At 36.6% G+C, this 17,147-nt stretch overlaps 1 protein-coding gene across 2 annotated transcripts in view; it reads right to left on the minus strand.

The window, feature by feature from the left end:
• Window positions 1-295: 295 nt before the first annotated feature.
• Il1rapl1 (interleukin 1 receptor accessory protein like 1) overlaps window positions 296-17,147 on the minus strand; it is a 1,408,761-nt gene continuing 1,391,909 nt past the window's right edge. For both annotated transcript variants that reach the window (XM_051140905.1, XM_051140904.1), the window contains 3 exons: window positions 13,488-13,631; window positions 1,996-2,166; window positions 296-1,576 (listed from right to left, as the gene is read on the minus strand). In XM_051140905.1, coding sequence (XP_050996862.1) covers window positions 858-1,576; window positions 1,996-2,166; window positions 13,488-13,631 — 1,034 coding nt within the window. In that variant the 3' untranslated portion in view covers window positions 296-857. The remainder of the gene's footprint in view (window positions 1,577-1,995; window positions 2,167-13,487; window positions 13,632-17,147) is intronic.

The raw sequence follows: 17,147 nt of genomic DNA on the forward strand, positions 1-17,147 counted from the left end.
AAAACAGAAGCAACACTCTCCCCACTTTCATGCCCTCAATCTTCACTCTGTAGTGATCACTCTGTAGTGCTCACTGTTAAGTGACTAGCACAACTTTGGGTCTAGAGTGTATTCTGAGAGCAGTGAATTAAATGTTAAGACAGTTAAACCTACCCCTATCCTCTGCAGAGTTTACACTTCATGCTGCCATTAGAAGGGTAGAGGTGAGGAATGAGGCGGGGACAAGGAAGATATTTCAGGGCTCTGGCTGGCAGGACCCTTCTATGAACAAATGTTCTCTCTCTCTCTCTCTCTCTCTCTCTCTCTCTCTCTCTCTCTCTCTCTCTCTCTCTCTCTCTCTCTCTCTCTCTCTTACACAAAAAGCAATGCAATGCTGGCTTTTAGTCGCATTGCTCTCTGAAGGCTGACATGGCCAACCTGGTCCTAGGTAGAATCTGAGAGAGGATCCAGTGCTCCTTGTCCCATCAGATAGATTTGTCCAAGCACCCCAAGGAAATGTTAAAAGCAAAATAAATTTCAAAAAGAAAGTTTAAAACCCATTCTAAAACTAAATTAGTGAAGCAAAAAAGGGTTTTCTATCTATACATCAGTCTCTTCTTTAAAAAAAATGTAAATTTACAAATCCAGTGACATACAAAACAAAGTCAAAAAATGTAATGGTAAGAGACATGGTAAAACAGGAAGACACTGATGCTACAAAGAAATTTCAAAAAACATATGTACAAGACCCTGTTTTTCCTCGTGTTCTAGAGATTGTAATGCATGTTTTTAACAGCAGCAGTCGAGGATTTAGTTCCAGGCACTGAACTGCAGATTCCTTTCAAACTCCCAGAGAAGGGATGTCCTTAGCTTTTCTGTCACCAAATCACACTGGATATACTGGTCTCCCTTGGCAACAATGGCAGGATGGCACTGTTTGTGTGGGCCTCATCCGGATTCGGCTCCCTGCTCGACTTTGTTTGTGGTCGCTGCCCATTGATGAGTGTCATAGGGATGTTACAGTAGGTATGCTGATTTCCTATGGAGGTAAGCGGCAGAGTGCCTGTAGGAGGTACGTCGTACTCATAGCTTCGATAGTAGTGTTTCTGACGCATTTGTGAATGGTAGGTATTGTGAAAGGTAGAACGAAGATCTGGATGGGCAGTGGCTAGAGCTGTGGAGGTGGCCGCAGCCATGGAAATGGCTGAGACAGTTTGCAGCTCCCCGAAAGGCCCCTGCTCACTGACATCTAAAGCCTGCTCATGTGTAATGGGTTCTATCCTCTTAAAAGGCATTTCGTACTGTAAACGTTTCCAAAATTTCGAGTTCAACTTGTTGCATTTTGGTCCATGCCATTTAATAACCGTCAGGAGCTTGATGGTGTGCTTGAGGGCCTCCACCTCCTGGTAGTTCATAATTCCTCGGAGTTCACTGCATTCGATTAGTATCACTTTGATTTCTCCAGTCACAAGCATGTTTCGAAGTCTTGTTTCTAACTCAAAGATGCTCCAGCCCCTTCGAACTACATAATTTGGAGTCATGACAATGATCAGCCGCTTACTTTGATCTACGCATCTTGCCACATCTTCAATGTATGCTATAAACAGGAAAAGATGGATCAGGATAAATAAATTAATAAGGGATCCAAAACCCTCTGATAGTTCCTTTCACATAGTAGATAAGAAATGTTTGCTGGGTAACCCATTGTGAAAATAAAACAGTGAATGAGCACTTTGGATAGAGTTTTGGCCTCTATTCTAGTAATATCATAGATATTTTTTCCAGGTGGAAATATCTCATTTGATTTAAATATATATTAAGGCTCAAAAAGTACAATGCTCTATAGAATTTTAAAGTATCTTCTCTGGCATAAAAATTTAAATTTCACATAAAAACAACATTCTTTCTTGAGACACTAAAATGCTACATAAAAATGGTGACTACAGAGACATACCAACTTACAGCATATGCACACACACACACAAATGAAATATACAAGAAAAAACATTAACTTACTTCCAGTTGGGATCAAATCTCTATCTGGTATAAACAACTTATACCCATAATGCTTTTCAAGCATATCTGGGAGGATTTCAAGGGCAAAACGTTCTTCTTCCCCAGTCTCTTGATTCCACTGGTCAGGATCCACTTTGGTATATGACAGGTAGGCATCATAATCTTTGTTATCTGTCAAAAACATAACAAAGTAAGTTCTACAGAGTAAGTTCTAGAAATGAAGCAGTAGAATATTAATAATATTCACTTATATTGATAAATATTTTCAAACATTCCCCATTGGAAAACCAAAATTAGGGCCGTATTAATTTTTATTGTGTGTTCTGTAGTACCAACAATTCTGCAACTAGCCTGAAAGTATAAGGTGATTTTTGTTATTGTAATGAAAATAGTAGGGGAAAATTTAATGGCAAAAGTCATGAAGGAATAAGGGCTAGGGGTGGATTTTAGTGCCAGAACTCATAAACGTTTGGATTTACCATCAGGTTCAACTACTGGAACTACTAAAAAAAAGGTAATATAATGCCAATTTCCATAATTTTTAGACCCAGATTATAATAAGCCTTTACTATTTATAAAAATAAAAAGCTGGACTGGGTGATAGTGACACATGTCTTTAATCCCCGCACTTGGGGGGCAGAGGCAGGTGGATCACTGTGAGTTTGAGGCCAGCCTAGTCTTCCAAGCGAGTCCAGGACAGCCAAGGCTACACAGAGAAACCCTGTCTCAAAAAACAAAACAGAACAAAACAAAAAATAATAAATAAATAAATAAAATAAAAAGCTATATGTTTAGATGGTAGTATGTTATTATTGTATATGCTACATTTAAAAAAAAACCTGCCTTTGGATATTTTTAAAGAAGAGGGCTATGATCATTTAATTTCAACTTTAATTTATAAAATGATTAAAAGTAAAAATAGGGCAGCCAGGCATGGTGGCACACACCTGTCATCCAGGACTCAGGGAGGCAGAGGCAAGTAGATCTCTGACTTCAAGGCCAGTCTGGTTGACAGAGCTAGTCCAGGACAGCCACAGAGAGAAACCATGTCTCAAACAAACAAACAAAAAAGTAGTAGTAGGACCTATGAGAGCCTGTTCTTTATTCTGCAGTTTCAGTCACCAATTACAATTGTACCCAATTCAGGCATGGAAAACAGTTGGTAGGAACTCTAACGTTCACAATAAACCTCAAGTATAGTCATTAAGTTACTCTTTGCATGGCTTTCATGAAATTCTTGCTAAGATGGATCACCAATAAATGGAACAATCCTGATGGGAGAATTTCACAAGATTACACCCTTACATGAGAAGCTATAGGGAATCAATGGCTGATAAGAGAAGAAGGATCTGTTTTCTTCTAGGGATAAGACCCTAGATATATTATACAATCCTAAGTAGTCAATCCTAAACACATGTGTTTATGAACAACAGTATATATGTATGTGTGTGTGTGTGTGTCTGTGTGTCTGTGTATGTGTATGTGTGTGTCTGTGTAGATGTATATAACAATAATAAAGAAAACAGCCTTAAATTTAAGAAGGAGGCATGACATCATTAGGAAGGTGGAAAAGATGCTAATAAAATGCTCATTTATAAAACTCTGAAACAAAGCAAAGCAAAACAAAAGAAAACAAAACAGATTAGATTCAGTGGTGTGTCTATAGTCCAAGTTATTTGGAAGGCTGAAGACCATTTGGGGTCACAGTTCTAGACCAGCCTAAGCATAATGTAGTGAATACTGTTTTATGAAATAAAACCCAAATTAAACCAAAGCCAACAGCCAGCACTAAATAGCACTAAGCAATCTGCATGGGACAAAGAATACCTGAAAATATATCAGGAATTAAAATGTTTAGGGTGTTGACAAAATGTATTCTCTTTAACTCATAAGAAGAGATTGACCTTTCTCTTTTCTAGATGAACATGGTATATTGAATCTGTCTAGGAAGAGATATACTGACAAGGGAAATGGTTTGAGATTTACAGTTGTGTCTTTGATAGTATTTAACCTTTAAATATCTATTGGGCAGTTGTCAGATGTTATTGGCTACTGCCTTTTTTTATTACTCTCAAATAATTATAAGCAACACAAATGAAACTGACTAGTGACAGAGCCCATCATTCACCAAATAGGTTTCTGAAATAAAACCTTGCGGCTCAGAGATCTACATTTAGGAAAGAGATAGCTCAGAAAACTCATAATTAGAAGTTGTCACTTATATAATTTGAGCCACATTTCTTTCTTAGGTCTCAGGAAGTGTTTTACATTCCTCACACTTCTAAGACTTATTTTTTATGTAAAAATATTGTCGAACTTTATAAATAATGTCAGAATATATATGCATTAAAGTTATTAAGTTATAGTATTTATATTTGACTTATGTGCTTATTGAATATTTTTATTGTTTTCATTTTTGTTGATGTTTAAGGTTAAACCTAGAAGATTAACCAGACTAGCCAAATTCTTTACCTAAGTTTAACTTACTTTTAATTTCAATTCTGTTGTGACAGACTCTGTAAATTATATTCTTAGATAAAGCAGCTTGAATCAAGGACACAGACATTTTATAACATTGACATAGTTTATATGTTTGCCACTCAGCATTTTTCTAGACTGTTTTATCTATAACTTCTTAAATATTTAAATGGAATACTAAATTACACAGTTTTTGAGACAAGGTCCTGGGTTGGCCTCAAATTTACCATTCTCTTACCTTATCCCACTGAGTGTCAAATAATTAAAATATCATCCTGGATGCTTGGCTTAGAGGTTGAAAGAACTTTCTATGCAAGTGTGAGGTCCTGAGTTTGACTCTCCAGAACCCACATACAATCCAAAAACAGTAGTAGCAACATCTGTAATATGCAGACTCTTCTGTGGGGATGGGAAGGGATCTAGCCTTCATATGCTAGGGGAAAACCAACAAAGTAGAAAGGGAGGACCAGCATGTGAGGCTGTCTTTACCTCCAGATTTGTTCATATCTCTCATGTTCCCACATTTACATGTATATACACATAAAGGTAAATTTAAAAATAAAATATTTAGGGTGTGATATGATAAAAACAAAAGCAGCTGAACTGAACTTCTTTTTTTCCCTTGTTCATTAAATATTTTTACAAATATATTTATATTATTACACATATATACAATAAGCTACCTACAGCAAGAAGAACCATGACACAGTCATGAATTATATAAATGTTACATTCTTATTGTTTTGGCTATTTGTATTTGGTAGCTTTGAAGAAAACATCTTTTCTATCTTGAGTTCCATAAATTCTGATTCAGTTGAGATTTTGACTTCTGATCTATGAAAGAGTACCTTGAAGGCTAAGATATTTCTCAGTGATAGGACACTTGTCTAACATGTATAAAGCCTTAAGTTTGATCCCTAAAGCTGGGAAAAAGTGAAAGAGTTTCTTGAATCTGTTCAGTAGTAATATATTTTAATTATACAGCAAATTATCTGACTACAAAGTCATTCAACAAGTATTAATTTTCTTCCACTTCAGCCTTCAGAATACAGAAGCTAGCATAGTTGTTAGAAGTCTTAAAAAGTGTAGTATGGCTTTTACTTCGGATACAACATAAGCATCACATTTGAAATTTTGGAGTAGTGACTATTTTAGATAGTTAGGCATGGCAACAAACTAAGCAAAAACAGTACAGCAGTATCTGTCTCTATATATTGGCAATAGAACCCTCTGTAGAAGGTAGGAGAATGTCACAAGACACTCACCTGGGATTGTAACCATTATTCCTCCTGCCCTCACTTTCTACCAGCAGCAAGTAATCATGGGAGATGGTAGGGTTTTTATTTTGTTTGTTTTCTGCTTTTATTATTACTTGCTTTTGTTAGTGGTGGGAGCAGTGGCGGTGGTGGTGGTGGTGGTGGTGGTGTGGTGTGGTGTGGTGTGGTGTGGTGTGTGTAAGAATGGAAAGGTTCACAGAAAATAAGACTCTATGATGCAGCTTTTAGAAGGACATTAGACATGATGGAACAGAATTTTGTGGTGATACAATTGTTTGGGGGTCACTTATACTCCTATGAGAAATTCTTCAGCCATATTCTTTAAGTAAACACTCCGAAAACTCTTTGGTTTACCAAGTTGGATTTTCATGAAATTGTTACATTTTTCTTTCTGCAGTGCCCTATGTTGAGTAAGTAGATATCTGTTCCCATGTACTCAGGAATAGTTAATGAAACAAGAGGGGGAGCACTGGATGTTGGTTTAGAAGGACTGAAACAGCCTTTAGCAGCTTATGACTTTGAACAGGTCATGTGCCCAAGATAACATTTTGTTTCCCCTTTAGGAATCCAAAAGCTGTGTATGAAATTTAACTAATCATCACTAACAAGAAAACAAAATGACAACAAAAGCCACCTTCATAGGTTTTCTAAATGATACAAAAAGACACAGTGTTTTGCTGATGTAAATGAAGACAATAATTCCTGAATCTGAAAATAAGGACATAACAATTGCATATATTCTAATTTGTTTTGTATATGCAACAGGGAACAATATCTCATGTTTTCTGATGATGCTGGGTAGAGATTTTAAAAGCTTGTTTTAATTCATTTGCTCAACTCTGATAATAACACCAAGCATTGAACTAGATCTCTTTCTTCACCTTCAAAATATGAATTGTGTTGGTTATTATAATGTTCCTAAAAGTTGTACTGCTATGGCTGAGTAACTATGACCTGTATACCCTAAGGGGAGAGGCATAGGGGAATAAACACTTTGTACTCTGGAAAAAATAAACAAAAAGATGAGTTATAATTTTTAAATAAATCTGGAAGAAAAAGTTCCAGGAAAAGCAAAGGAAGATAATATTTTGATGTTTTTCTAATTTATCTGAGTATATACTATGTCATTGTAATGGTGGAATTTCTCCTCTGGAGACACTAGGTCTCTCTTGTCATGATGTTCTGCTATTTAATTAGAACAAAGCACTGTCTGGAGGCAGCTACCTGAAACATTTAAAATATTTTTTTCAGGTTAAAAGTAGGCTTTTTATTAATTAGCCCAAGAGAAGTTTAAAAAATAGATTTGATTGCTAAAATGAGCTGTCTTTTATTAAATATATTGACTTTGAAATTCATTGTACTCAAGGCACATGGATTACTTAATTCTGTGTTTTATAACCCCATCCCTACCAGCATCTATTAGGGTAAATGTCCTTAGGAAACTCTACTTTAACTGTACCATGGTCCTGTACCCTAGAAAAGAATGTTTGGATGTCAGCAGTTCGATCTCAAGTTCCTATCTTTGGAATGTTGTCATATTAGCTTCAAGGAAAGCATTCTTGAAAGATTTTCTTTCCTTTGGAACACATGTCCAACACACACACATCTCCAGGCTCAAACTTCTTTAAATTTTTTGCTCGTTTTCTTTTTAAGACAAGGTCTCACTGTGTATCTGTGGCTTGTCTGGAAGTCACTATGTAGATCTACTGTCCACAAATTCATAGTGACCTGCTGGCCTCTGTCTCCCAAGTTATGGAGCTAAAGGCCTGTATCACCGGGCTCTATTTTTTAAATGTGAATGTAGCAGAATTTGTATAAAGTTCAATTATTGTGGAATAATGATGGTGGGAAATTAGGTAAACTACTCCTCTAATCTCTAACATTTACAGACAATTAACTTATCTAAAATAACCTGAGAGTGATGCATAATTGCCTTACCTTAATGCTAGTTTTCAACAACTGTCTTTGAACAAGAAGCAACACGTTGTCATGCTTGCAACATGTTCTGATTTTACAGGAGTGGTGACTTTTACAACATGACTTAATCTACCATTTGTTAGCAACTACTGAACTAGAATGCCTGGACTCACTCTGGTAGGAAAAATGGGGCATTTTTATTGTCTGAGACTTGAGAAGGGAAGTCACACTTATTTTGTACTTAAAAAGATAATTATGGAAAATGTGAAGGATAATTTAGACATGCAAAATATGAAGACAAGAAGATAGAGAAAGACACTTAGAAAAAGCAGTTGCAATGAAGATTGTCATGAAGGGGTATTGGCTAGCTTTGATATAACTTGGGAAAGGGTGTGGCCATTTAGGTAGAGGGTGTTGAGAAGAACTGAGGAATAGAAAGGATGATGAAGAATGAGAAAAACAGGCAGGGAATACAATACACGGATTTGGTAGTATTTAACCTTGTAGAAATAGTCAACATGTAATAACAAAAGTAATACTAATACAACAGAACTGTATACAGGATATTGAGATTTAAGACATTTGTGGTTGCTCCTGAGGAGACCTGCTGGGCCCCAGAATCTTCCAGGTTAGACCTCTCAACCCCTATCCTTACATGTGGGTCCAACTGGGACACTTCCAGCAGAGGAAACCTGCACTTATTCCCTGAGTTCCGTCCTTCTGCCTACAGCTCCCTCTACCTGCCTCCTGAGGGTACCAGGAACAACCAGGTAGCTAAAGGCCAACATAAGAACACAATCAACAAGATCCAAGACAATAAAGAACCACCATAACACCATAACTCCTACTAAAACAAGCTTTGGGTATCCTAACACAGTTGAAACACAAGAAAATGTCCTTAAAATTATTCTTATAAAGATGATAGAGGCCTTTAAAGAGGAAACAAATAAATCTCGTAAAGAAATACAGGAAAATACCATCAAACAGGTGAAGGAAATGAATAAAATGGTTCAAGACCTTAAAAGGGAAATAGAAACAGTAAAGAAAGTACAAACCAAGGGAGTCCTGGGGATGGAAAATTTAGGAAAGAGAACAGGAACTATAGATGTAAGCATAACCAATAGAGTACAAGAGATCAGTGTGAGACTCTTAGGCATAGATGATAAAATTGAAGAAACTGATACATTCATTGGTGAAAGAAAATGTTAAGTTGAAAAAGTTCCTAACACAAAACACTCAAGAAATTTGCGACACAATAAAAAGACAAAACACAAGAATATAGGAATAGAAGAAAGAGAAAATACCTGGTTCCAAGGACCAGAAAATATTTTCAACAAAATTATAGAAGAAAAAGTTCAAACCCTAAAGAAAAGAGATGTTTATAAACAGATAAGAAGCTTACAGAACATCCAATAGACTGGGCCTGAAAAAAAATCCTCCTGTCACATAATAATCAAAATACTAAATCTACAGAATGAAGAAAAATATTAAAAGCTGCAAGGGAATAGGTCAAGTAACATACAAAGGCAGACCTATAAGAATTACGTATGACTTCTCAATAGAGACACCAAAAGTAAGAAGGGCCTGGGAAGATGTCTTGCAGACTTTAAGAGACCATAGATGTGAGCACACACTACTATACTCAGCAAAACTTTTAATCACCATAGATAGAAAAACCAAGATATTCCACTATAGCCTCAAATAATATAAGGTATCTTGGAGTTACTTTAAGCAAGAAAGTTAAAGACCTTTATGACAAGAACTTAAAGTCTCTGAAGAAAGAAATTGGAGAAACTATCAGAAGATGGAAAGATCTCCTATGCTTATGGATTGCTAGGATTAACATAGCAAAAAAAATCAAATAATATAAGCTATCTTGGAGTAACTTTAAGCAAGAAAGTCAAAGACCTTTATGACAAGAACTTAAAGTCACTGAAAAAAGATTTGGAGAAAATATCAGTAGATGGAAAGATCTCCTATGCTCATGGATTGGGAGGATTAACATAGTAAAAATGGTCATCTTACCAAAAGCAATCTACAGATTCAATGCAATTCCCATCAAAATTCCAACACAATTATTTACAGACCTTGACTGTGCAATCCTCACCTTCATACAAAAAAAATAAAAAAAAATAAAAAAACCAGGACCACTAAAACTATTCTGTACAATAAAAGAACTTATAGAGGTATCACCATCCCTGATTTCAAGATATATTACAGAGCAATGCTAATAAAAACCACATGGTAGTGACATAAAACAGACAGATTGATCAATGGAATCAAGGCAAAGACCCAGAAATGAATCCACACATGTACATGCACTTGACTTTTGACAAGGAAGCCAAAACCATACAATGGAAAAAAGAAAGCATCTTCTGCAAATGGTGCTGGTCTAATTAGATGTCTGCATGTAGAAAAATGCAACGAGATCCATATTTACCTTAGTGCACAAAACTCAAGTCCAAGTGATTCAAAGACATTAACATAAAAGCAGATATATCAAATCTAGTATAAGAGAAATTGGGGAATAACCTTCAGTTCATTTGCACAGGAGACAACTTAATGAACAGAACTCCAACAGCTCAGGCTCTAAGATCAACAATTAATAAACAGAAGCTCATAAAGTTGAAAAGCTTCTGTAAGGCAAAGGACACTGTCAACAGAACAAATGACAGCCTACAGACTGGGAAAAGATCTTCAGCATTCCTGCATCTGATAGAGAACTAATATATTAAGAACTCAGGAATTAGACACCAACAAACCAAATAACCTAATTAAAGATGAAGTACAGAGCTAAATAGGGTTAAAATTCTTTTTAGTTATATGTTTCAAAGTAAAAATAATATAATTAATCTAGGACTTGTTGCTTAATGACTATGTTATTATCATGTCAATACATTAGACTTTCCCTTCAAACTCCCTTTTTTCCTTCAGTGATTGAGATGGAATCCAGTGTCTCATTTGTGCTAGACGTGTTCTACCACTGAGCTACGTACCAGTCACCTACCAGCTAACCTTTATTTCTACATTATTCTTTATACTCTTTGTCTATCATTACTTTCAAAAGTATTTCAAAATTTCTCCTTTCAAAGAATCAATATACAACTAAAGTTTGCTAAGAATGAAAAGGCTCACCTTTGATCATCAAATTATGAATTTTTAAAAGGCAAAAACTTCTGAAAGGCCAAACATTTCTGTTAACAATCATTGCTTTTGGAAGAGCAATATTATTATGGGGAGCTAGAAATATAGGGATTGAATGGTTTCCAAAATATTTTTCACCTCTAGAAGATTAGGTGCTTGTTTAAGACCAGAAGAAATGTTGCTAAGTTTAGGACATTGTATAGGTTTCTGAGAAGAGGATTTCTGGACATTGAGTGAGTGGAAGCAGATGATAAAAACTGTGGTTTGAAGTAGAATCTGTCAGGGTGAGAATTTATGTTCCTTTTTTCAAGAAGACACTATGGTAGTGGTGGGAACTCAGGCTGCGTCCCCTGTAAGAACAGCCAATGTTCTTGACCACTGAGCCATCTCTCCAGCCCTCAACTTGTTACATTCTTAATAGTACTGGAAATGGTGTCCAATAAAACAATGTTTCTGGAAGTTGTAGGAGTTAGGTCCATTGTGGTAAAGTAGATTATTTAAGGATGGGCTCATGTTCACCAATATCTACAGGAGCAGGTCTGTTTTAATACAGGGTGGATCACTGCACTCACAGTACAATTTTTTTTCATAAAAACATTTCAACGTTCTCTGCCTTAGCAGTCTTTGTGTACATTAATCGTATCTAGATGATAATTAAGTGTATTATCTTGGCTTTCTTTGGGTTTATTGCATCCATAGGGGTATCTCAAATAAAGCCCTAGTACTTATATCTCTGATTATGTTCAAGATAGCCTGAAGGTGAGGGTTAACATATTCTAAGGCATTTATAAACTAAATTAGCTTTTTGAGAGAAAATTTAGCTTGTTAAAATTTTAACTTGTTAAATTGTTTGTTACTGTTTCTTTGATTTATCTTCTCATCTAAAACAATACAAAACAAAAACAACACAGCAACAAGAACAAACCCCAAAAACTTGAGAACCCAAAGAGCAGCAGAATAGCAATGGAATTCATTAGGCTTATATACATAACCCACTCAAGTGTGTATAAGTAGCAAGGTTCCTCAAAATAAATTTCAAATTACAGAAATTCAACTGACTATGGTTCTGATTTTTAAGTAAATTCCATTATTTTTCTATATTCAGAAAATGATAGGTAAAGCCTTCACTGTAAATTGATGGTTTTGGTAAAATCATTCATAACATTTGGAACAAAATTAACACATTTAATGCAAGTTAACCGATAATGTGAGATTATTAAGATAAACTATTTTTTCAAATATCATCTACTTCTAATTACAAAAACAACAGCATGTCTTCAGCTGAGTATATTAAAATTTAAAAGTAATAGCGACTTTGTAAGAGAATATAAGGGATTTGGAAAGAGATTTATTTCCTTTAGATCCTTACTTGGCAACTTACAGTAATACTTGATTTGTGATTTTGAATAAATTATTTAATTTCTGAAAGCCCCAGTTACTGCATCAATAAAATGGAAGTTATGATACTGAACTTTTAAGTTTTATGACATTTATTAGGAATTATTTTAAGATGCATGCCACACAGACTGGTACACTAATCTAACAGTTCTGACATTGACAGTTTTCTTATGTATTCTTGAAATAGCCAAAATATAGTAATTTATGTTAAGATGGGAGAAAATTGAAAAGAACAGCTAAGAAATCTTGCTTTAAGAAAATTCCACAAAAGAATAATGTTTCTGCAGTCTGACCTTCACCTTTGTGGCAACAGGAGAAGGGTAAATGGAGAGGATGCTGGAAATGCCAGTGAAGCACTCCTTTTATAAGTTTCACAATTGACAGCTCTGCCTATGGCCTGCTCCAGAAGACCCTGGAAGTATGGCCACAGGGTCAAAGTTTCATTTTTCTCTTGCAATATTTAGTACAAAACTGACAAAGAACAATACTTATCAACATAACCGAAAAAACCCTAATCATTTGCCCTATTCATTGTCACTTTGCAAGTGCTATTTTGCCACTTTAACTTATGTTTTCCAAATGACCTCAAAGGAACACAAAATCCCTTTAAATTCACTAATAACTGATGTTGAGAGGTCAATTTTATGAACCCTAACTTCTTTTTAGAATGCACACCCACTCTTGGCTTTCGAGAGGTGAATGATAATTACTGTTTCTATAAAGATAATGTTTACTTGTTCAGTATGAACAAAAATGTTAGATGTGTTATTATAAAGACAATGTAGGTTTTATTTTTTTCTGTTGTCTACCCTTGGAACAACAGTCTCCAAAAATAGGAGATGGACAAGAGTGAAGATCCTCTTGGAAGAATACTAAAATAGTCAGTACAGTTTAATAAAACAGCTATCAGTCTAAACAAGAACAAATTGAAATTCACTTCAAACTACTCCACTAGTGAAGACAATTAAAAGAGAAACACCTTACCTATAGAAAAATAAAGTTGGCCTTTCAGTACTGATTGCAAGGTGAGAGAAAATGAACATGCTGGTAGCATTGCAATCAGTGCCTGTAATTTGTAAGTGCTGCTTGGAAAACAATTTTTAAAAGTGTAGGTATTCCTAGACAAGTCGCAGAGAAAACTACCTATTGGCTCTAAATTACCACACATATTTCCATACAAAAATGATTTTACAAAGATGCATATAACTTTTCTTTCGCTGGAATAAAATAAGATAAAGTGTATTCAGAAGCAACAATAAAGCAGGGAAGTCATCTTACCTCCATCCAGCTCCTCAGCTCCAAAATGGTTCCTGTAGAACAGCATGATTTCTATCTTGTAACATTTATAGATCGTCACCAAACAAACAAGTAGCAAGAGAATAGCACCAAGTCCTCCAGCAAGTTCAACGGTGTACATTAACTCTAGGGGAAAATAGCAATGGAGAATTATACAATAATCACATATAAAAACATGAATTCTATTTAGTTTCATGTTTTTGTAAGTGACTCCAGATGTGTTAAAAAATATTGTGCCCTCTTTTCAGACAATTGTTTTGCTTTTGGTTATTGAATTTAGGTCTCGCTGTGTATCCTAGGCTGGCCTTGAACGTGTGATCCACCTTCCTCAGCCTCTTAAGTTCTGGGCTCATGGGCATGTATAAACACATTCATCTTGTGTGAGGACTTAACCCATTTTTAGCTTTCAATTCTGTTTCCTTGGTAATTGGATAAGGTGATATGTGACAACGTTGCTTAGTAACACTGTTTTGGTAAAAATGAACTTGGTTTACATATTGCATCTGAACTAAAAATATTGCAAATTTCTAATTTAAAACTACAATATATAGTTTGCCTCAGTATAGCAACTTTCACATGTATACATATCCCTTGAGGAGATCCTATGAACCATGCTTTTGGAATTGATAAAATAAATGAAATTTTAAGACAGGACAGCTTTATGATCACTTGCATATGAATTTTTATCCTTTTTACTTGAGCTTTTACCTGGGAGTTGGGTTCAAGATAAAATAAGGGGGTCAGATAGCATACTTTCTAGAGGGCACTGTACACTGCTGCAGAGGGCTGGCAGAAATAACTACTTAATGCTACCTGTCCTCTCCTGCAAGAAGTGATGACTTGATTTCCAATTCTCTCTAAAGAGTAGTATCCAGGTGTATAAGCATAATCTTGAAGGCTAAGACCTTAACTGGGTTTAAAATGTAGGCCCCTAGTGGATATCACAACAAAATGTGTTGAAAACCTTTTTTTAAACAATTAAGATACCACATCTTTTCTTATATTTCTTTACCTTATATTATGCTACACATGTTAGTATAAATATGTCTAAATGAGGATTTGTCTGCATACCTTTGCTGTATACAAGTTTTTCTTTATCATACTGAATGTTGATATATAACAAAAATGATCAGATAAAAAATTGGAATAAAATAGTTACCTACATTTTCTCCTTTAGAGCTTATGAAGATAGCAACAAGATTTAGGTTGCTGGTAAGTAAATAGTAAGTATCCATATACATACACTGAAACTCCATCTGCTTAAGTGCCTATATATGCATGTTGTCATTGATCATCATAGTCTAAATTTTATTACTGATAGGAAGTTGTTCTTCCCCAAAGTTAAGCTGAAAAGCAATATCTTCTTTAATTTATTAAGTAAAGTGCTGTGTGTGGCAGGTTGGTCCCTTCCATCTTGAAAGGAAGCTCATTAAGATACAGGATGCTAAAAGGGAGGTGAAATAACAGGATGTTTTGAAGAAGTAGAACATTTCCTCCTTAAGCTCAAGGACTGAACAACTCTAACCAGATTCACTAGGCTTCTCCTAGTGAGAATAAGCAATAAAGACTGCTAAGAGTCACAGACAAGCCAAACTGCAAAGACTGTGACACCAGACCACCTGCCTGAAAGAAGTAGAAACCAACTAAGGTACCTGGATGAGGTGTAGACTGGGTCACTAGGAAAAGCTAGGTAAACGTCACCTATCTCCATCCCAATGTCCTTGGAGCTGCAACCTTGCAATTCCTGCTCCTCTATCATTTCCATGCCAGGGCTGTCTGTGCTGTTCCTCAACTCTTTCCTGTGGATGAGATCTGTCTACGAGAAATCAGTTTTCTTCCTTGTCTTCAATCTTCTATGGAAGTCCTGGTACCAGGCATCAAGTCTCTCCACACTTATGCAGGCTAAGCTCTGATGCCCGTTCAATTGTGCAGCATGACAGTGGATAACGACTCACTGAACGGCCTGTGTCACTTCTAGCCTTTGGGCTTTGAAACTTCGGGCTCTCTGCCCTTCAGAGCCTCCACCTTTGGGCTCTCCTGCATGAGGTGCTGCTAAAAGTCCTGGTATGAGATACCAGGTGCCAAGGCTCTCTGGGCTTAGCTAGGTCGACTTATTCTGACTCCTGTTCAGTTTAGCTGAGTGACGCTGGATGATGACCTATTGAATGGCTTGTGTCATTTCTTCTTCCCCTTTTCTCATCCATAGGAATGGTGCCTTCATACTGTTTTCATTCCTCTTTGGAAAGCCTCCAGCCTCTACACCTAAAACCTGACCGGATGGGCTTTAATCTTATTCACCTTTCTAATCAAATTTCTAATGTTATTCAGTAACACTAAGATTGGTCGATGAAATGGAAAGTGATTCCCTACTCTCTATTCTTTTCTATCAATGTTCTTTCTCTTTCTCTCTGGTCTCTTCCCCATGTTGCTTAAACATCTTGTAGGTAAGTTGCAACAAGTCAGGGCAGATGAGACTAGGGACTGAAACACCTTTTCTGCTGGAAGTAGCTGTTCTCAAGACCACTCCTGAGGTATGTGGAGACAATTTGTCTGTAAATTTATTCCAGATTCTACTTAGAGTCAGATTCTGCCATGTGGCTCTGACTCTCAACCTCTCTCCACATGGACCTTCATACCCATTCACCCCTTACCCACTCCTGCAGCCTGAATGCAAGTATAAGCTCTTCCCCCTTTCTCTTCAGTGAACTCAGATTTTATTCCAAAAACAAACAAACAAACAAACAAAAACTGGCCCCATTGAAAGGCTAAAAGTTGGCACACCAAATTTCCAAATACTCAACAACCACAGACAAATGATTCCCAGATATTTAAACTCTGCTTTATACTACCAAAGCCTCTTATCTCTAGGGATCTATTTCCCAACTCTTAAAACTCTTTTCTCAGGCTGGGCCAATGGGGCATTGCTTGGATATTCCCTCAATTTCTGCTCTATCTGCTCTATCTTTATCCCTGCAAATCTTGTAGGCAGAGAAAATTTTGGGTCAAAGATTTTGTGGGTGGGTTGGAGTTCCCTTCCCTCCACCAGGAGTCATGTCTAGTTAGAGGGCATACTCTTAAGTCTCCATGATCCCTGCTACTAGAGGCTCAGATAGACTCACCCCATATCCTCCCAGAGCCTATCTTGTCTTAGGTCTCCAGCTTGTCACAGAGATACCCCTACTCATGATTTTTCTTTTCTCTGCAACACCCCCTGCCATCGTTCCCCCTCTTTCCCCATATCTGATCTCCATTCTCACTCACTACTCTGCTGTCTGTCCTCTCAGAAGCTTCATCTAGCAGTGGATGGAAACAGATGCTGAGACTCACAGCCAAACATTGGAAGAAGCATAGGGAGTCTTTGGGGTGGGGAGAGGATAAAAGAACATAGAAGTGACAGGAGCTCCACAAGAAGACCAACAGAGCCAAGTAACCAGTACCCAGAGAGACTTGCTGAGACTGAAGCACCAAACAAGGACTATGCATGAATTATTAGACCTAGGCCTCCCCTACACAGATGTAGCAGATGGGAAGCTCAGGCTTCATGTGGTTCTCCTAGTAAGGAGAGCAGGGACTGTCTCTGACATGGACTCTGTTGCCTGGGTTTTGATCACTTCCCCTTGGCAGGGCTGCCTTGCCAGGCTA

The sequence above is a fragment of the Acomys russatus genome, chromosome X, assembly GCF_903995435.1.
Source record: "Acomys russatus chromosome X, mAcoRus1.1, whole genome shotgun sequence".
NCBI classification, from domain to species: Eukaryota; Metazoa; Chordata; class Mammalia; order Rodentia; family Muridae; genus Acomys; species Acomys russatus.